Raw genomic sequence first — 22,413 nt, forward strand, 5'->3', positions numbered from 1 at the left:
CAAGGCAGCAGCATGCACCAGTTCCTTGATAGTTTCACAATGGAGCCCTGTGGAAGTTCCTCTGCATTGTGCAATCAGATCTGTTGGGCTCTGTCAAACTATCGAGAAACTGGCGCATGCCGCCGAAAACAACCCAATACGAGGAGGCTGTTAGTAAAATTAACTGACTTGACATCCTCTGTCAGTAGGATTTGTTGATTTATACTTTCACTACTTTATGCTGTCATATGCATATAGATCAGGCCTGCACAACCAGTGGCCCTCCAGGTATTTGAGACTCCCAACTCTCAGAAGCCCTATCCAGCTTGTCCAATAGCCATGAATTATGGGAGCTGAAATCCAAAACACCTGGAGGGTCACAGGTTATGCAGGCCTGTTATGGGTGCATCCTTTACTGGTGACAGTTCTAAGATATTTTTTTCTCCTAGGAGGTAAATTCAGCTCTCTGCTTGATCTCTAACTTCATGTCCTCTACAGAGCTGGGTTGGTGGGTTGAAAAAAGTAAAGAACTCCTCTGAATCCAGACACCTACAATAAAAATATTTTGATTCTATGTAACAAGATGAGAACCTCAAGAAAGGTTGTCCTTCAAAACGCAATTGGAATTGACTTCTCTTTAATGAATATTAAACATGCAAGGCAATGAATCTTGATATCCACCAAATGTCAATATATACTTAATTTCTAGCAGAATTATATGGAACTAATTGCTACCTGAGTTTAGGATAGGAAAGAGGTCGCTTTCTCTAAAATCATACAAGTATGATTCTCAAAAAGAGAGAGAGAGAGAGAGAATACCACAGACAATCCACTAACCACTTAAACTAATGTCCATTAGTTGCAAATGGGGCTATCTAATTGTCTTTCGAACCATATTATTATATCCTCACAGAACTATTATAAATTAATTGAAAAAGTGCATTGCATCTCAGGCTATTGGCACTAAAGTAATAGGAACAAATGAGTAAGGAGTCTGCAAAACATGTTTTTCTTAAGTGGTATAAAAGATCTGATAATTTAGATCAAATTGCTACCATACTACAGATGCAAGATTGCTATAGCATTCAATTTTAATAGTGCAATGGTGCTGATCTTCCAAGAAGTTACTAAAACAGATTACCAAATGTTTGAACCACTGGCCAACTTTTCAAAGAGTATTTTTCATCTCAATGAAGTCATAAGAGTAGGAAAAGCCATGGTCAAAATAGCAATGGTAGTATCACACAGGGATCTAACAATTTGACATCTAACATATAAACTCTATTGTGTATTCTACTTATACTTCATATGTGTGGGAATGCATGCATACATCAGCCAGAGAACAAGGTTGTGCTATCATACTGTATGCATCCCTCCTGCTATTCTTTGGGAAAGACAAAAAATTCTCAGCAGGACTCAATTGAGTTGCCAAAACTGAATGGCAATAACAAAGGGAATATGGTTTATGCAAGGCCAATCTCAGATCTTCCCTTGAAACAGAAATCCTGGCAGTGATCGAAACTAACAACAGATGCTGCTAAGCTACATTTGTTGGAGGAGTTTTCCTAGGTGCTTATCAGCTGGGGTCTCTGCCTGAACTCATCATGGGGAAGCAGGCAGAAACAGCCTGCTCGGAATGAGTTCTTCATGGTGCTGATAAAACATATAGAAATGATACACAGTCTGGATAGCTGACAGTACATGAAATGTAACAGTACTGATAGGCATTCCTAGCAAATCCTGGCAATAGCATGGAAACCTCTTTCAGACTGAAGAGTAACAACTTCTGCATGGTAGGATAACATTTCTATACTCTCATTTGAGGAGAAAGCTTGAATACATGGGTGAATGGGAACAATATTGTCTTCATATTTGCACTGAAATGTACAGCGCAAAACTAGAAAGTTATTTTTGTGGGTTACATTATATTCTGTCTCACTCTGCTACCTTCCTATGATGCAAAGGAAAACTGTATTTCCTATGCTGAAAATAAAGTCATAAGAGAGAAGTAGAGATGTATTCACATCAGTTTCAATAAACTTTGAAATGTGCTTTGCTTCACTTTCAACTGTGATATTTGATAATATCCTATGCTAATTCAGTAAGGATGGACATTCTTGATTTTCCAATTTACCAACATATCATGAAAAGGTATCAGTATTTCCTCCCATAATTTAGAACCATTTGGGATTTTTTTCTTGCCTGCAATTACTGAATAATGGTTTACTGCATACTACAATATTGGGACTGGTTTTCTAGTCTTGCTTGATGAGAGAGTCAAGATGTGCAGCAAAAATCACAATCAATTCTCCTGTACCCTGTGGTCTAAGGAACACGCCAAAAATGGACTCTCTGGGCTCTGAGTCTATGTTCCTATACTTTTTTGACATGCCTGCCTACTCCAATTTCCTGATTCCTTCACATCTGCTAATTTGCTTCATCTCTGTCAAGGCTTCTCTCCTGCCACTCCTTCTTCCACTGCCTTTTCTGGGCTGATTTTAGGGTTTTGTTTGTTCAGATTTTTTTGTTTTTTTTCAGCTTGCTTCCTGATCTTTCTGGGTTTTAAGTAAATTTTGCCTTTTTTCTTAACTTACCTATTCTGATTCCCTGATTACATTTCATCCCCGTTAATTAATTTTATCCTTACTTATGTAATTCCTAACCTGCCGCCCCTTCCTCTATTGTATAAATTGCTCCATTTATTGCAAAGAAAGAGTGTTTCCTTTATAGAGAGAGGGAGGAAAAAAGGACAAATTTTGTGCAGGAGTCAATTAGGTTTATGAAAATACTGTTTGGAATATATACATAGTATGATTGACAAATGAAAGACCTTATATTCTTTGCTACTTCCCTATGATGAATTTAACTGTCTCAAGAGGAGAAGAAGATGGGCAAGGGAAATCCAAAATAGAAACCGATGTTTCCTGATGAAATTTTGTGTACAGCCTGCAATGAGTCATAAAAAAATCAATCCATCTACACCCATGAACAAGACCCCAAAGATTTGTGTACCATCCTTTTATGTTTTGTTTCAAAGGGTCTCCGCTAAAGACGCTAGCTGTTACATATTTATCATTCCATTATGTGGCTTTAATCTTATCAATTCTGCTCACACAAATGTTTGGCGGTGAACCTACAGATCAATAGCTGAACATTCCAACAATGTAAAATTAACACAGATAGGTTAGAATACATTTATTTCTTGCTGTGAAGGCATGCCCTTTATCAAACAAATTAGGTCATTTGGAAGAAATATTTATTTTGTTCTATCCATTTCCCTTTCTACAAAAAAATTAATTTTCTAGAACAGGAGCTGTGTATTCTATTTTGTGATAGCTGAGTTCATTCTCCCTGAACTAACATTAAACTCCTTTTAAAGTCCTTTAGATATACCTTCAGCTGTGTGGGAACTGCTACCTTGTAAGGCAACCCAACATGGCTAAGGAGTGCTATTGAATAATACAACAGGTCTCGCATGTATTTCTATTTCAGAAGATCACTGTTATATTTACTTTTGAGTCGTCGTCGTCTCACTCGTTCAGTCGTTTTCGACTCTTCGTGACCTCATGGACCAGTCCACACCAGAGCTCCCTGTCAGCCGTCACCGCCCCCAGTTCCTTCAAGATCGAGCCAGTCACTTCAAGGATACCGTCCATCCATCTCGCCCTTGGTTGGCCTCTCTTCCTTTTTCCTTCCATTTTCCCCAGCATCATGATCTTCTCCAAGCTTTCCTGTCTTCTCATTATGTGGCCAAAATACTTCAACTTTGCCTCTAATATCCTTCCCTCCAGTGAGCAGTCGGGCATTATTTCCTGGAGGATGGACTGGTTGGATCTTCTTGCGGTCCAAGGCACTCTCAGGATTTTCCTCCAGCACCAAAGTTCAAAAGCTTCTATCTTCTTTCGCTCAGCCTTCCTTATGGTACAGCTCTCGCATCCATAGGTTACTATGGGGAATACCATTGCTTTCACTATGCGGACCTTCGTTGCCAGTGTGATGTCTCTGCTTTTCAATATTTTATGGAAGTTGGCCATTGCTCTCCTCCCAAGAAGTAGATGTCTTCTGATTTCCTGGCTGCAGTCGGCATCTGCAGTGATCTTTGCACCTAGAAATATAAAGTCTGTCATTGCCTCCACGTTTCTCCCTCTATTTGCCAGTTGTCAATCGGTCTGGTTGCCATGATTTGCGTTTTCTTGATGTTTAACTGCAGCCCGGCTTTTGCACTTTCTTCTTTCACCTTGGTGATAAGGCTCCTCAGCTCTTCCTCACTTTCAGCCATCAGAGTGGTATCATCTGCATACCTAAGGTTGTTAATGTTTCTTCCAGAAATTTTAACTCCAGCCTTGGATTTGTCAAGACCTGCACGTCGTATGATGTGTTCTGCGTACAAGTTGAATAGGTAGGGCGATAGTATACAGCCCTGCCGCACTCCTTTCCCAATCTTGAACCAGTCTGTTGTTCCGTGGTCTGTTCTTACTGTGGCTACTTGGTCTTTATACAGATTTCTCAGGAGACAGACAAGGTGACTTGGTATCCCCATACCACCAAGTACATGCCACAGTTTGTTATGGTCCACACAGTCGAAGGCTTTAGAGTAGTCAATAAAGCAGAAGTAGATGTTTTTCTGAAACTCCCTGGCTTCCTCCATTATCCAGCGGATATTGGCAATTTGGTCTCCTGTTCCTCTGCCTTTTCTAAACCCTTTTCTAAACTTTTGAGTAAGTAGACTAAAAGACACTCAGCCAAAATGACGATACCTCACCTCAGCTACAGCATTTATCACAGTCCCTGTCCTATAGGTCTTAGTAGTATTATTACTGACATGCCACCATATTTATAACTGAATGATTCCATCAAGTAAGCCACACCAGAGTTCCTTGCACAAACCCAGATCCTCTGAACTCCTAGTAACTATTATTCTCAGACCCTAAACTGCTGCTGATATGTTTTATATTGTTTTATATTGTTTTATGTGGTTTTATGTGATACGATGTCTTAATTTGCTAACTATGTTTTTAACCTATGTTGATTGGGCTTGTCCCATGTGAGCCACCCCAAGTCTCTTCGGGAAGATGGAGGTGGGATACAAAAATAAAATTATTATATTATTATTATGTAACTAACCCTGCTGATATAATTGCATCATTGAGATGTATTCTACAAGGAGACCAACTTTTGAAAGAGCAACTCTCATGGAGTTGGAGAGTTATCTTAAAAGACTTACAAGGTTGTTTAATGCAGCAGTCTTCTGTCACTAACTGGTCTATAATAAACCATGGACCTACAAGGTTAAAAATTAAAGCAGCTTATATGAGATGTTAAAGGAGAACTTGGATTAAAAGGGGTGAAGATTAATGGTGTATGTTCCAATTTTCATTTTTAGACATCTAACCAGAATATCACTCCTTTTATAAATTCTTACATCTTCTCTCCTCCAAATATGATTTTGATCCAGTTAAAATGAGGCATGCATCCAATCTATTTCAGTGGCACCAAGAAGTACGTAACTTCAGCTGGATTGTCACCATATATGCATGTGATATATTCCACTTGTATTCCAAATGAGCCTGGTAGCCTGAAGCAAAATTTCAGAAACTGTCCTTATATTGTTTGCAAGCAAGCAAGTCACATGAATCACACATTTGTTTCTCATATGTATCAAGGTATGAAAAATACTCGGAGGAATAGAACTATCCCCTGGAGAATTCAATAGTAAAACAGCCCTGAGGAGGAGCAGAAGATGGCTGCAGTGTAAATGAGATTCAGGTGAAAGCACTTATTTTATGTCATTGCTGACTATATGCCAGCTTTGTCTTGTTACAGTAGTGAAGTCTTTCTGCTGATAATATATTGCAAAGTAGTGTGGCTTGATAATTTGATAAACAAAGCACAGACAAGATCAGAATTTTCTTATCAATCCTTCTCATTCCTGCAGCTTTCCTGAATGAGCACATGCCAAGCGTGTTCTCGAAGCAACTCCAACATTACTTCTCATCACCTTCCCATTCTTTATCAAAATTTGCAATGTTCAGTTTCAATAGCAAGAGCCCCTTGGGGGAGACTAGGAAGAAGAGCAAAACAAAGCTAAAAGCCTAGAGAAAAAGGAGATAAAAAATAGGAGCAAATCTTCTGGCTCAGGGGCATAAGCAGTGTAGAATCCAGCTGCAAATGAAAAAAGGATGGTAGCATCTTGGGTTCCTATGGCTCTGTAGATCCCCATGCTCCCACAAACCCAGCTTTGAGGTGATTGCAAAGAATTAAGAAACAAGGCTACCAACTAAATACCCTAAAAACACCAGTTCACATCTGATCTTGGAGGCTAAGTAGGGTCAACCCTGTCTGGTACTTGAATGTCAATGAATATCAGGTTCTGTAGGCTACATTTTAGAAAAAGGAATTAACAAAACCACATCTGATGATTCCTTGCCTAAATAAAGTCTATGAAATTCATGGGGTCAATAGAGGTTGACAGGCAACATGAAGGCATGTGTGTGCACACACATACATGACAAGAGACAAAGCTGCTTATGTCTTATGTCTGTATATATATTAATCAGGTCAAATAAACTGTTGCAAAAAAAACCTTAAAATATAAGAGGGAGGAGCAAGAGTTGGGGCAGAGGAACATAGAATAAGAATACTAATTAAAGCATCTCGTTAAGATGTCTCTGTCATTGTCACACTCCAAGGCAGGAACCTTTTGATTGTAAACAGCACACCAGATTGGTAAAACCAGCAAGCAGTTTATTATAGAATATATAAAGGCAAAGCAATAAAAATAGTAAAAAAAATTAATCAAAAATCCAAAAGTATCCAAGATGATCTATAGAGTTTCACCAGAAAATCCAATCCACAGTTCCATAACAATTCCCTGAAGCAGGGCACAAGAAACAAGGAATTAAAACAGTAAAGTCCCATAGGCAAACTTGAATTAGGTAATAACTTGATACATGAAGCACTTGAAAGCTAGACTGACATGGTTAAGAGATTTGACTCAACTGGAAACCGAAAGTTGCATGAATAAATCCTTTCCAAAATCCAGAACTGAGGGGAAAAATCAAGTTTATATTACAAAAATCTATAAAACAACATTATGAAATGTTGGTTCATATTAACTAACCACAAAAACCGTCTATTCTATACTATATTGCAGACTGATTTCTTCCTATTCTAGCTATTAATGACCTAACTATCCTAAAGACATCAGATCCTGTGTGTTCTTGGAAACTAAGCAGGGTCAACACCAGTTAGTACTTGGATAGGAAACCATAAATGAACACCAATCCTTATCCTGCATAACTCTGTTTTATTTAAATTTCACATTTCCCATATAGTGCAATTGTGCTCTTCACCAGGAAGACTTGGGCTTTCTAGAAAAGCACCTTCACATCTGTAGCCAAAAATGCACATTTAATTAAGAAACCATCAGTCTTACAACCCTGTTTCTATTTCTCACTATGGGCAAAGTTACGAAGTTCTACTCTAAATATGCTCATTACCAACCTCGCTTTGGAGCTTCAAAATTCATCCCAATTTTTTCCTATATTTCAGACCAGTTTCCCATTTCTAATATTTCTGGAATGGGGATCCTCTCCCACCTCCAGCCTGACTTCAGGGTATATGTGGAGAACTTTTTACCTTCCACTAAATGAGAAGAAAAATCTTCCCAGTGTGCCCTTCCTCCTCCAGCTTCACTGAGCAAGCAAAACATTTTTACAATAAATCTTACCTTTTTCTTCAGTCTTAGCATTGTAATTACCCTATCTGGGTCGCTCTCTTCATACTCTGACTGAAAGCTCTCCTGTCTAAGGAGAATCTCTCACCATTAACTGGTGGTACAGCTACATCTCCATGTTTTCCCAACTTCTGTATCTACATCACTGAATCTCACTGCTTTGGCTGTTGACTGAATATTTTTTAAGCATGCTTTTTCTTTCCTCTTTGTAACACAGCATACATTCATATTATACCTCCCTGTATGCTTCTGCTCAACCTTTCTGACTTCTTACTTGACCGATGCACTGCCTTTGATGTTTTAGCATTTTTCCCCACTGTGAAGGTATCTGGAGATGCTTCGACAGATTTAGGAAGGGTCTAAAATAGACTGTGCCAGAAACAAGGTTGGATAACCGACAATACTGAGTGGTCAACATCATACACTGCATCTGTCTTGGTTTGACAGTTACAGTACCAATTAGTCATCATCCACCATCCTAATTTTTTCAGCTGCTTTTAAAGTGCCCCAATTTCTCTCACTTACTCCCACATTCTCCCTTTGTTTTCAATTCATTTCAATTACTAAAATGAAGCTCAGAATGCAAACGTCATAGGGAGAGGTGGGAGGAATGAAATCTTGCCCTTTCACAGAGGTAACTGGTGGAGACTCTTAGCTTGTATGACCTTCTTCATTTGCCATGTTGCCTATATTCTGCTGTTGTTTGGCCACAGGTGTCCCAGTTTCCATCGTGAAATATTAAGAGAGCATGCAAAATCAACCATTTCTATGTATGTTCTAATAGGCACAAGATTAAACTATGATTTATGAAAATATAGTCTTTTCTGTTGAAATTGTTGCTATCACAGGGTGGACAACTTTGACAAGTCTAGTTTTCAATTCTGCAGTGGGACCCTTTGCAAACCACATAGAGCACTCTCTGGGAAGCTGCTTTTGATTTAAATAATTTAATCTAGTTCATCCAAAACAGTAACAGGAATGTGTGCCTTCTTTTCCATAAGAGCCTACTTTTTGGTTCATAATTTCACTTGAGATAGAGAGAGGGGGGGAGGGAGAGGGAGATGATTAGCAGGGGTTTCCTAGTAGTGATGCAGCACTGAAAAGTACTGTTTCTACTCAAAGATCCAGGAAGGAAAAATTATTATATTTTCACTAAACAATTCTCTACATGTTTTCAAAACCCACTAGAAAGGAAAGAGTAATTCTTTCCAATCTGTTTATTTTCTTAGCCCAGGGGGTGGCAATATTGCCGAAGGAAGTCTCAACATATTGTATGAATACTGGCATGATATTAGGTGGAAGCATAATCTCTATAGCCTAAATCAGTGGTTCTTAACCTGGAATCACCAGTTGTTTTTGGCCTACAACTCCCAGAAATCCCAGCCAGTTTATCAGCTATTAGAATTTCTGGGAGTTAAAGGCCAAAAACAACTGGGGACTTTGTCAATTAAAGTAGATCCATAAAGCAAATCAACAACACTTACAAAAATGTTATCTCACCGAGCATTTACTGATTCCATGAGTCTGTTCTAATGGATCTAGTTAGTGAATTTAGATCAATCTTTCCTATCTGCTAACACAATATAAGGCACCTTAATGTAATATTTCTTTAACATGTTTGTCAACAGTTGGGCAATACTCATATTAAAATCTATCAACATGTCACAAAATGCCAAGCATGTTCTGAGTCCCCGAAGTTCTTTCAGAATTGGGAAGAGAACATATCCAAAACAATATGCCAGGTGAAAACAGCAACAAAATCCTAAAGTTAAGTTTTATTCCTTCCAAAAGGTAACCATGTTGACCAAGAAAATAGTGGAAATTGCAGATTACATGGTTAGGTCAATGCTAACTGCTGATCTAGATGAAAGCTTAGCCTCAGAAGAAAAGGTGGAGACCCATTTTTGAAAACGTAAGGCCACCTGTCACCAAGATCTCATTCTACATAAATAAAAATATGATATACTATATAAAAGAATGAATGTGTGAACTAGTCCTTTTTTCCTGCCACTTCCATTTGTTTAAATGGATCACAATTTAATAAGTTGTTTCCCCAGATAATTTACTAAAATTTAATGTATATTAGATAATCAGATTTTCCTAATTTAGTTAGATATACAGTAGAGTCTCACTTATCCAAGCTAAACGGGCCGGCAGAAGCTTGGATAAGCGAATATCTTGGATAATAAGGAGGGATTAAGGAAAAGCCTATTAAACATCAAATTAGATTATGATTTTACAAATTAAGCACTAAAACATCATGTTATACAACAAATTTGACAGAAAAAGAAGTTCAATACGCAGTAATGTTAAGTTGTAATTACTGTATTTACGAATTTAGCACTAAAATATAACGATATATTGCAAACATTGACTACAAAAATGGCTTGGATTATCCAGAGGCTTGGATAAGCGAGGCTTGGATAAGTGAGACTCTACTGTACAAGTTCTAGTTTTTTGCTATCTTGTAAGACTATTTTAAACCAGGAAGGGGGGGGGGGGAGAAACAGAACCTTTACATAGTCCCCAGATATAGCCAGTATATTTTGGTTTTCCCTTTGGTTCTATGAGTGTTCAAGTGTTTACCCTTCCTTTACTTTCAGGGGAGTACTCAATTTTTATGAGAACGACCATGATACTATTGAAACAAAGTAAAGACAAAGAAAGCATCCAAGAGAAGTCAAGACTAACTGATGTTACCAAGACAGTATCTTCATTTAATGAAGACAACTCTTATAAATGATCTGCAGTATTTGAAGTCTGTTGGGGGCAAATCCGGCTTTTTTAGAACAGGTGGCAAAAAGTTTATCCTACATATTGACAGGAGAGATCATCAGCCTGCAGGAGGTGGGGTGTTCAGGTAAGAATGATGGGGCAAACATCTATCCCTAAGACAGACCTGCTTTGGCTTTGAAAACAAGTCTGTCTTCTGCTGAGATGCAGTGCTCTTATTATCTTACATCTCCCGACAAAGCCTTATTTTGCAGGAGCGGTAGGTGTAGTAAAGAAAATGCTCAGAGATAAATTATTCATCAGGCATCTGTCTATTCACTTGTGTTTCCTCTGAATCCAAAAAATGCTTCAGTCCCTGTACCTACCAGAAACACATACATGCATACACAGACAATCTTGGTGGAAAAAACTCTCTTTGACAATTGTCTCTTCTGGCACTGTGTCTATATTTCTGATAATATTATTTCCCATTCTCCCTTGTATTTTTTAAAATAGAATCCAGAACAACTTTATAAATTTAAACCAGACTTAGGTGTTTTAACATATTTACTTGGGAACAAATGATATCCAGTTTAGCAGGTCTTGATTCTGATTAATCATTCCAAGATTTCCTCTACTTATATTCCACAGATCAAAGATTACTCAGACTTAATCAGAAATCATGTTAGTGGAAAGGTTGCTCTTCCTCCTCAACTGAAATGAATGGGAGATTCTTTGAGTATACTTAGCAATGTTTGTACTTAAAATGAGAAATACAGTGTTCCCTCCCTTATCGTGGGGGTTACGTTCCAGGACCACCCACAATAAGTGAAAATCCAAGAAGTAGGGGCACTATATTTATTTCAATATTTACACTTTATTTTAGCAGTTACAATATACAGTACACCGGCAGAGAGGAAGAATGGAAGCTAAATAACCCTTTTTATTTCCAATCCTTCCTTACTCTCACTTTATTTCTCCTGTCCCCCCCTTCCAAAACCCGCGAAACAGCAAAAATACCGCAGTAAATGGTGTACATCAATATTTATTAATATTTATTGAAAACCCGCAAAACAGCGAGGGTGTGAAAAGTGAACCACGAAGTAGTGAGGGAACACTGTATACAAAAATACATGCCCATATGATTTGGTATCCACAAAGTAACATAAACAACATACCTTCCTTTAGCTTGTGTGTTTCATCCAATGTGGTCTGGGCACAATAAACTTCTCGAATCTGTATCCCACCTCCGCAAAGGGCTGTCTGTTTATCATGCCGAGGATCCTGCTGCTCTAGCAGGAGAGTAACATCACACTCCCTCCATTCAGATGTTTTCCATGAATACCTTGTGCAGAAACGTAACACCTTTAGATTAAGTCAGTTCAACAGGTGTGTATTATACAATTGGCTCTCCACATTACTGAGTTTAACTTTTGCAAAATTAACTATTTTCAGATTTGTGTAATATGTTATGTAGGTCCTTTAGATCTTCCAGCACAACTCTATATGTTCCTTCTAGGTTGTTTAGGCCCTACAACTCAGTTCTATGCAGAGCCGGTCCAACAATGAGGCAAATTAAGTGGTCGCTTGGGGCACAAAACATACGGGGGCGCAGTTGAGATTGCTTTTTCTGTTGATTTGTTGTAAAACATGATGTTTTGGTGCTTAATTTGTAAAATCTTAATGTAATTTGATGTTTAATAGGCTTTTCCTTAATCCCTCATTATCCAACATTTTCGCTTATCCAACGATTTTATTTTTCAGTGATTGGTTTGGGGGGGGGGGCAAAATTCTGTTCGCCTAGACTTGAAAAATACCTAGGGCCAGCTCTGGTTCTATGGTTGTATTTTCATAACTGAATCTCACATCTGCCTGGCTCTTCCCTGGCTTTGTTTTGAATTCATTTGATCCTTCTTTTAAGTCTCATTTAACTTTATTTCAACCTCATGAGAAAAGCTATTACTGATGCTATGCCACTTTTGTTCTGTCCCAGATAGAAATACAAATCCCGGACAATTTTGCCCTTGCAAAATTTGGCCCCTGAGTGCAAAATTAATATAATTGACATCTCATTGTGGAAGAAAAGATCTTTTCCCACAGAATTTTTCTTACATTCAAAAGTCCAAAAGCACTATAAGATGATTCTAGATTATTCTATGGGGGAAAAAATGCATAAAACAGAAAGCAGCTGGAGTTGGAAAAGTAGGCACCAACCATGTTCTCTGAAAACCAACCACTAAGCATTTGATATGCAGCAAAATGGTCTTAAACTTTGTAGTCAAAGCTGTTGTGTTCTCTTCTTTCCTTACCTTGTTATGGCTTCTGACCTATTATTGTAAGACTTTCTTGTGTTTAGGGGCTCCAATTAGATTAAAGAGCTTACAAGATCCTGGTGATCATGCTGAAAGCATTCTTCCCATGAGGCTTGAGGTGGCCTGCTATATGTTTCCAACTAGTCTGGCATTTGCTGTTATTTTGAGGTGGTCTATAGACAGTTTACTTTGACTCAACAGTGCTAGTACAAGACTCTCCAATACCAATGCATATCTACAAGGAATCACAGTCAATTATTTTCTCTACTGAGTTTTCTGATAGTTAGGGAACACATTTTTGATCTGTGTGTGTGTGTGTGTGTGTGTGTGAACATTCTTTCCATCCTTGGGGCTAGGTAAAAAGCCAAAGCTGATTCCAAATGGCAATTGTTCCATTTATTAAATGTTATGACTACCAGTTTTGTGTAACTGTATCTCTATATTTCATAAGTGCCAGAACGGAAATATTTTACATTTTGGTGAAAAGTCTGAATAAATTGCAAACGAAATGCCCTTCTTAATGTCCATTAAATTATCAACGCTAAAAATATTAATCTCTGTTTAAAAAGGCCCCAAGATTTCTGTAATGCATAGGACATGCTTGAAAAAATACCAATTACTTCTAATTTGCAGGATGTTTCACGTTAAGTGTCACACTCCCATTTAAACTACATAATATGCACTTGGAGAGCCACATAACATTTATAATCAGAACAATAGTGAGAAAAAAATACATATATAAGAAAGGAAATGGTTCTGCACAAAATCAACCCACCTCTCAACATGACAAATATGAAACTGTCCTCCCACAATCCATAAAATATAATAGGAAAAACTTTATTTTATGGGTTTAACTTTTTAAAAATTCATAATGTGTTTTATTTTATTTTTCATGCCAACTGTGTCAATTCTGGAGCAGTTAACTAAACAGCAACCCAAAATGTACTGTGTATTGTTCCCCATTACATTAAACTGTCACATTTCCCAGGGCTAAATGGAAAACATTTTACAATTTCAGATACTCAAAGCCAGGTATTCACTCTTGCTTAATTATTAACATATTTTGCTTTGACTACACATGTGTTGCTTTAAATTGTTGTTCAAGCACATAAACAATGATTTTCTACAGATTAGATGTCATTAAATGTCAAGCCATTTTATTTTATTTTAAAAATATTCAGAATTATGGATTCTCATTAAGTGAGCATGACTATCAAAACTAGGAAGAGAAGAAATTAAAAATGCACAACAAGGTTAAGTCTATCTCAGCACAAAAGTTCATAATGAGGGCTTATCTGATTTGCTTTGTGCCACCACTTTAGGCTATTCATATTTGAAAATAGGGGATGAATTTTATGATGGGTCAAAGCCATTTAACAGGAAAAGGATTTCCCCCACATAACACTAGCCCTTCCACAATAATTTCTTCATTATTCCAACAACAAAATTAGCTCAGTGTTTTTTAAGAATGTGTCCACACTGAAATTTGTTGTCAAGCTGGTATGCTAAGGTTTGCAATGCAAATATAGGTCAAGTTTACAGGAGAAATCAAAACATTAAGTTTAGTGCAAGCACTGTGGAACAATCGATCGTGTATTACCAGGAACTTCATTTACATTAATAGACTTAATACTCATTTTACATTATGGGAAACTAATCAAGCAACATGTAAAATTGAGAAAGACACCATGGCCTTTAAAATAACAGACACTGAAATGTCATCATAAACAACAAGTGGAAAATAAATCAGTCTATGCAACACAGCAGACACAACTGTCTGTGAAAAATGCACGAAAAAGGTAACTTTGGCCTTACAATGCTCAGTGGTGTCAAATAATTTTAAGAATTAAGCAAGATTTACAATATAAAGAGAGAAAACTGCTCAAAAATGGTAAGACTAGTTTGTTTCAGGTTTGGCCTTCATTCAGCAGAGATCAGCTTGCACTGTGACTGTCATATAGCTGTCATGTTTGTAACCCCTATTAGCTCTTAGCCCAAGAAGCATTCCCTTATGGAATGGATAAGAAGAGATGAAGTGTCATAAAGCAGTGGTTCTCAGCCTGTGGGTCCCCAGATGTTTTGACCTTCAACTCCCAGAAATCCCAACAGCTGGTAAACTGGCTGGGATTTCTGGGAGTAGGTCAAAACACCTGGGGACCCACAGGTTGAGAACTATGTCATAAAGGGTCCCTCCTCCAGTACTATTAATCTCTCTTTTCCAAAGTAATACTTTTTTTTTTTTGGTCCGTTTTTGTTTTGAGAAAACGGGGACTGAAAGAGAAGGGATAATTACAGTCAAAAGGCCTTATTTTGAGTAGCACAGGGGAAAGAGGATGGCAATATCAGCACACCATGAAGTGCAACTTTTAAAGCCTTTAGTAAAACTCTGGAGCATTCCCCTGACTTCCAGGGGCAACTTCTGGGTTCACTTTGGGTTTGGTGAGTTGTGTAGATAAACCCCAGAAAAAGCTACCTGACACCCCATATTATATTATATTATATTATATTATATTATATTATATTATATTATATTATATTATGTAAAGGTAACCATTTTTGCAAGTTCTGCAAGACTTTTATCCCTCCACACACACTCTGAAATTGGAATGTCTTGGAGAACCAGAATACTTTCTGGCCTTATGGTATATAGACATCCTCCAGAACAATGTTGCTTCCCAGATAGAGATGGGAGGCCTGGAAAAACACCCAGAACAATTGTGAGTGAATGGAAACCTTGGGGGGAAATGGAAAAATTGGGGAAAACCCCCAGAAAAAATGGAAAAAATGTTTTTTCCTAATTTTTCTGAGTTTTTTTCCAGCTCTTCTCATCTTTATTCCCAGCTCCATGTCAAACGCAATCTTGATTTCTCATGGAATTTGATATGCAAGATTTCAAACACCTTAATTGTGTCTGCAGAACACACAATACACAAGTCCGCAGAAGTGAAGAAATGCTTGCTAGCCTCACTTCAGTATCTTCACCCACAATAACATCTTCACTCACTACAAAAATACAGGGTAAATATTCTCTGCCCATTGCTCTAAAGCGGCATCAGTCGAATTCACTCCACTGGAAGCTAATATCTTTCATAATATTGGTAGCTTTAACTTCCATGTATCTCCCTACAAACACACACATATTTCAGAGAAAGACATTTTCAATATACTGAACAGAAAATAATATTTTTGTCATATATCTCATATACGATAAATTTCAGAATTTGGCACAACAGTTAGGCCCACCATGGTGGGAGGTTGCTGCAGATCCAAATCTCTTTTCTCACCTATTAATCAGAAATCAGTGCATTTCCGTCACATGGCTGGCAAATGTAACAACTCTTTCCATACAGAGAATAAAATCAGTCAAGACAATCTATCTTTTTGTTTTCCTGATTGACATGAATTGGGTTGTAAAAGTAAAAATCAGAAAACAAGGGCTTTTATTCCAAGATCTAATCAAGCAACATTTTTATATAAGTGCTCTCGCTCTATCCTACTGATAGCAAGACGCACAAGAATGATGAGCAGGTTGCTGATTCTAAAGTAACACAATTGTATAGTGCATGCTACCTGCATAGCCTTTGCACATACTTCTCTTTAGAGAGAGCTTTCGAGTCACCTACTTCAGAAGAGCCACAAACTCACACCAAAGCGTGCAAATCATTTTCATAAACTACACCATGACACACGTTCGCAATTCAACTAAAAAAGATACTTAAAACTTTAACCCACTAAGCTAAACTTTTATCACCACATAAAAGTGAACAGGTTGAAATATTTTAGAAAACAAACTCATTTTACACATCTACCCTGCACAGTTTGAAAGAAGCGTGTTAAGAGGTAAGAGTACAGATTGTCTTCTCTAATTTCCAGTTGCTGAGCTGCCTGCTAACCAGGCAGAGATGGGGAAATTTTGTTTAGCTTAGAAATATTTTTATTAAACACAAGCACACATGATAAAATGACAAGACATTTTTACAACATAAAACACATTATTAATAAACATTAAACTTCCTTAACATATGCTACATTAAAAGCAATAAAAAGACAACACGGAGGTAGATAGGGCTTGGCTTCCAATACCTCCCTCCACACACCTGAAGGTGTTATTTGCCTCCTAGACCAATGTCTTCCAATACAAATTATAATATCATTGCTCTGTTCTGCAAAATATAATCCAAAAGTATAATTCAAGGGGGATGAGTCTGTATACAACATTTATAGACCTGCCGCAACATATTATGGGAAAAGCTGGCTGCCACAAACATTGAAGAAGCTTACTTACTTTAATCATTACAGTAGAGTCTCACTAATCCAAGCCTCACTTATCCAAGCCTCTGGATAATCCAAGCCATTTTAGTAGTCAATATTTTCAATATATTGTGATATTTTGGTGCTAAATTCATAAATACAGTAATTACAACATAACATTATTGTGTATTGAACTACTTTTTCTGTCAAATTTGTTGTATAACATGAAGTTTTGGTGCTTAATTTGTAAAATCATAACCTAATTTGATGTTTAATAGGCTTTTCCTTAATCTCTCCTTATTATCCAAGATATTCGCTTATCCAAGCTTCTTCCGGCCCGTTTAGCTTGGATAAGTGAGACTCTACTGTATATCTAAATACAAGTCCTATTATAGACTACAGTGCATAAATGTGTCTCCCTAGTAAACTTGAGCAAATAATTGAAGAAGCAATCACCTTAAGTCAAAATTGAAACAACAACAACAATTTATGAAGGGATAAAGGGATAAATTTCTTTGCAGTGGAATTTCTGCTATGTATCTATACCTATTTTCTATGTTTAATTTAGACTTTCAGTGATGCAACCAAGATTACAATCCCACTGAGCAGCACACGCAGAAGAATCCTACAACCAAGTCCTTCTCTGGCACCATATTGCATGCATGAAATTTTTGGAATAGTCGATACGTATTCAGTTTCATTTCTTGTATTGTCATTTTTTAAAAAATGACTTAAACTGCAATTGTGTTCACAAAATGTATTTATAATTGATTTGCTAGAATCCAGAAAAGGTATGCAGTTGAGCCTTTTTACTCTGACAGACTTAACGTTTCCCTGTGGATCTATTCTGATGTAGTAACAAAACATGGTTTGTCATTAAAGGATTACAACACAGAGGACCACAGGCTTGCACACACTCCCTCCTCTTCTTTTCCCACTCAGGCACAAGGGAACAAAATACAAAGCTCCTGGTCACAATTTATAACACAGTCCCTGGTACATTCAGGTATGGAAACTGTTCTTTATTTAAATCATAGTTGAGAAACCAGAATGTGGTAACAAGAAACGTGATGGGAAGATTAATTTTTCTTGCCTCATGCGGAAATGTGTCAATTTTAGCTAACCTTGCTACATTTTCATAAACTATGGTTTATCATCATCCAGAGACTACATTTCACATTTTGTCATATGTGACCACACAGAGTCAGAAACATTGCGTGATTCCATTCTGTGATTTATCATTTCAGCAATTCTTGCTCTCAACTAGGTTTGTTTTTCTGTTTTTGTTTTTTCTGCTTTTTGTTTCCATTGTTCAGTATTTCATCCTCACTTCAAATTAACTACTGAGAGCCTGACATGGCATATAGAAATCATATATCCACCCCACTGTACTGCCACTTTACTTAGAGCAGAAAAACTAATTCATCTCCTGCACGCATAGCATGAATTGTAGAACCAAGCCACATATTCCCCATGCTGTTGAAATGAGCTCTTAAATCAGTACTTTCTTTCTGTGCTGAATCTTTAATTTAGACAAGTACAGTAAGAAGTAAAAGTATAAATTCACTTAGTCTCTTTTTATGCCAAATAAAACTAAACTGTTTGGATAGCTCTATCTCCTGGTTATATAGATAGTGAGATGTCGGTTTTAAGACACATATCTGGAGTAGTAAGATCATTTCCAGGCTAATTGTAAACCAAGTGCTGATAAAATATGGCTCTCTGGATGTAGTTGGATTGCAGTTCCCCTCATTCCTAGTCGGTGGCAGCCAATGATGATAAATGCTTACAGTTGTGACCCAACAGTACATTCACACCAGGGCTGTATCCAAGGGGGGGGGGGAGGGGGTGAGGTAGAGGTTCAACCCCCTCCCTCTTAAATTTTTCAGGTTTAAAAAAAACCTGGTTTACTCATGAATTTTAACTGGTTAACCAAATCCCCATGAGTGTCCACCGAAGTGTATCTGTCTTAAAGTGTCCACTGAAGTTTATCAATGGAGCCTGATTTTTAAATTATTTTGCAATATGGAACTACTCTTCCTGATTCGCTAAAAACATTCAACAACCCCCCCCCCTCCCCACCATTTTTTTTCTGGCCATGGCCCTGCTGCAGATCTACCTATTTTTGCTCTAAACTCCTATGAGTTCATTCAGAGTGTAAATACCTTCCATCTTAGAGAGCTCGAAATGATATACATATAACATGAATCTTATGTGCTGTCTTAGCTGGTAAATGACTGTTCAGTTCATAGGTTGCTTTGGCTAACCATAGCCAGCCAAAACCTTAGGAAACTCCATTCTTACTTTACTTATAGTCTGGCACTGCTATCAGCAGTGCTGAGATTTCAATCTCAATCTGACTTCCTGGTGGGGAGACTGTATAACCTCATCCCTCTTTCTTTCTCTCTCTCAGTAAATGAGTTACAATCAAAATCAGTGTTAATAGCACTAAAGCAGTGTTAATAATAAGGAAATAAATCAGGATCAGCTAGGGACAGAATGAAAATTCTACCTGTCCATTTTTATAGATCCTGATACAGATCTTCATAGACATGATGCAGAGATGCAGTTGTTTCGCTGCTGCAGATAAACAACAAATTGTCATTGAGCCATGGTTTTGCAATGCACAGAGTAGTTGCTCCAGGAAATTAGACCCCAGTAACGTATGCAGACTTTAAATCACCAGATGTGTTGGCGGTTTAGTCTTTCTGTGTGTAAGGGAATTGAGTAGATAATATACCTTGGGCAAGGATGAAGATGTTCTCCTCCAGCATGAGTATTACATGCCTCCCTTTCTTCAGTTTCGGGACATTCTCTGCCGCCTCCAACTGCAATGTGTTTTATACTCCGAGTTCTGCTTCGGAATCCAGGTGAAAGATCCCCTGAGTGGCAAGTCCTTGAGCAAGAGCTCCATGAAGACCAATCCGACATCTCACAGTCTTTAGGCATAAGACAGGACTGGAAAGTCAAGGGCATGGTTTCCTGTACACACAGACTGTGATAAGAAAGGGAGATGTCATGACATTTCTGAGAAGGAAAACAAAATCTTTCAATGTTATTTTATTCCTGATGTTTATCAGTTGGTAGCCAGGACACTATAAGCCTCCTGTGATAGCCAGATGTGTTTGACTTGGACAACTATTTTAGTTAGAAGGTAGAACCAAGGAATCTCAGGAGACAGAACAGAAGCAAAAATCTATGTCTGATTAAAATCAGAGCTGAAGTTCTTTTAAATTCTAAGGATTCCCTGGTCAGCATGGTCACTAGCAACAACATCTCTCCTCCCACAGCAATTTTTCCAAGCTCCATTAAAAGTGAATTTAGCATTTTAAAAAAGAACATAGCCAAGCTAAAAGGGCCCAAGTGCTATGATGTATTTACTTCAATATCCCTAATACTCAGATCTGTGATACCAGCTTCACTATAGTAAGAAGTGCAGTAAGACCCCTATACCTAATGAAGATACGTTCCTGGCCAGGGCAAGTTACATGAATACAACAAAAGCCATTACATTACCTAACTTCCACTCCCAGCATACAATAGAGTCATTCTAGAAGATCTAAAACATTCCTAAAGAATATCCTCTCTGGAAATTTGTTAGGTTTTTTTTTATCAGTAACGATTTGAGAAACTGCAAATCGCTTCTGGTATGAGAGAATTGGCCATCTCCAAGGACGTTGCCCAGCAGACGCCTGAATGTTTTGATGTTTTTACCATCCTTGTGGGAGGCTTCTCTCGTGTCTCCGAGTGGGGAGCTGGAGCTGATAGAGGAAGCTCATCCGCACTATTCCTGGGTTGGATTCGAACCCAATCTTCAAGTCATCAGTCCTGCCGGCACAAGGGTTTAACCCACTGCGCCACTGGTGGCTCCATTCATTTGTTAAGTTCTTTAGGGCAATTCCAGGGAAGCATACAATAAAATCACCAGAAGGACCTAGAAAATTCCTAGAGAGACTAGTTTTCCCCAGGTGTGGGTAAGTGAAAATGCACGTGTAGGTCCCACTGCATATACATTGACTAAATAAACTATAAATAGTAAATAGTGTCTATATTTCACAGCCTTAACAAGGCTACTTGAACCTCTTTTGTGGCACAGCCACTGCAGGAAACTTCAAAGCAGTGTTCTGAAGTGTGGCCTATGAATGCGGCATACAGAAGAAACCCTCCACTAATATGTTTATTCTTAAAATAATTATGTTACGGATGCAAATTTCATGAAATAAGAGACAAATATAATAGCCACTTTCTTTATAATGTGTTATGGTGTTATATTTTTGAGACAGGATCACAGCATTTAATTACGCATAATGTGAGGTTAATTATGCTAAATGTAGCATAAAATTGCAAAGGTACTAAAGGGTTATTTCTGTTTTGCAAAATGCAAACCAATTTCATTGGTATTTGTGGGATTTTCAAATATTTTATGCAGACATTATATTATGAGGGATGACAAATCATTGCAGTGGCATTGATATGAAGAGAATGGCGAGATTCTGTTCCATGGCTTCTGTGAAGGCTGATATGATACTACTGCTGTCTCTTATATCTTTGGCCCTAAGATTCACTGCTTTACTACTAAATACAGGAAGGTGGCAGTCAATAGCTGCACTCACGCCTACAAGATGCTAAACATGGGGGATATGACTCCACTTGTATGACTTGCAGTGAAGAAAGAGGAATTGAATGTTTATTGCCATGCCAGACAGTAAAGGAGAGAAAGAAAAGAAAATGAACCCAGTTACTCCAAAAGGCACTACTGAGAATCAGAGACAAATAAGCATCTATGCAAGTGGTTCTCAAGAAGTTTTGGCCTTCAACTCCCAGAAATTCTAACAACTGGTAAACTGGCTGGGATTTCTGGGAGTTGTAGGCCAAAACACTTGGGGATTCACAGGCTGAGGACCACTGATCTACGCACTTCATTCCAGATGGCATAGGTCAGCACTATAAAGCAGTATCAGGATAGCGTTTGATTACTTAGGTTCAGTGTAGAGGAGTTTTCTCCAGTTAAAATATTTTTTATCTATTTTGTGTCTAATAGACTATTAGGAGAAACATTTTTACATCTCATCTCTTTTTGACTTAGGCCTCATCTATACAGATCTATAATTCCGGGTGTTTTTTTTTCTGGATTAACCCAATGCGTATAAACAATGTCCCAGGCTAATCCGGTTTAACCAAGAGTAAACCTGAAAATCCAGGTTTACTCCAAGTCAAAAAAAATACAGGTGGATAGCAACAATACCCTCTGGGTCAATCTCAGATGTACTCAGGAGGATATCTGGTCACTCCTTTGGCAAATGGCAGGATTTTGGCTGGCTGTTTGGTCTCCAACCCAAGATAAACCGGCAATATTCTATGGAAGCAGTCTTATTCCACTGAAGCAGAAATAAATTATTTATCACATTCCAATACAAAACTAAG

General features: G+C 37.8%; 1 protein-coding gene across 1 annotated transcript in view; it reads right to left on the bottom strand.

Annotated features, from left to right (window-relative positions):
• thsd7b (thrombospondin type 1 domain containing 7B) overlaps positions 1 to 22,413 on the bottom strand; it is a 629,413-nt gene that overhangs the window by 338,159 nt on the left and 268,841 nt on the right. Inside the window, exons 4-5 of the mRNA XM_062966810.1 lie at positions 19,730 to 19,984; positions 11,605 to 11,771 (exon numbers count right to left, since the gene is read on the bottom strand). Of these exons, the coding sequence (XP_062822880.1) occupies positions 11,605 to 11,771; positions 19,730 to 19,984 (422 nt within the window). The remainder of the gene's footprint in view (positions 1 to 11,604; positions 11,772 to 19,729; positions 19,985 to 22,413) is intronic.

This window comes from Anolis carolinensis, chromosome 1 (genome assembly GCF_035594765.1).
Source record: "Anolis carolinensis isolate JA03-04 chromosome 1, rAnoCar3.1.pri, whole genome shotgun sequence".
In the NCBI taxonomy this organism is placed as follows: domain Eukaryota; kingdom Metazoa; phylum Chordata; class Lepidosauria; order Squamata; family Dactyloidae; genus Anolis; species Anolis carolinensis.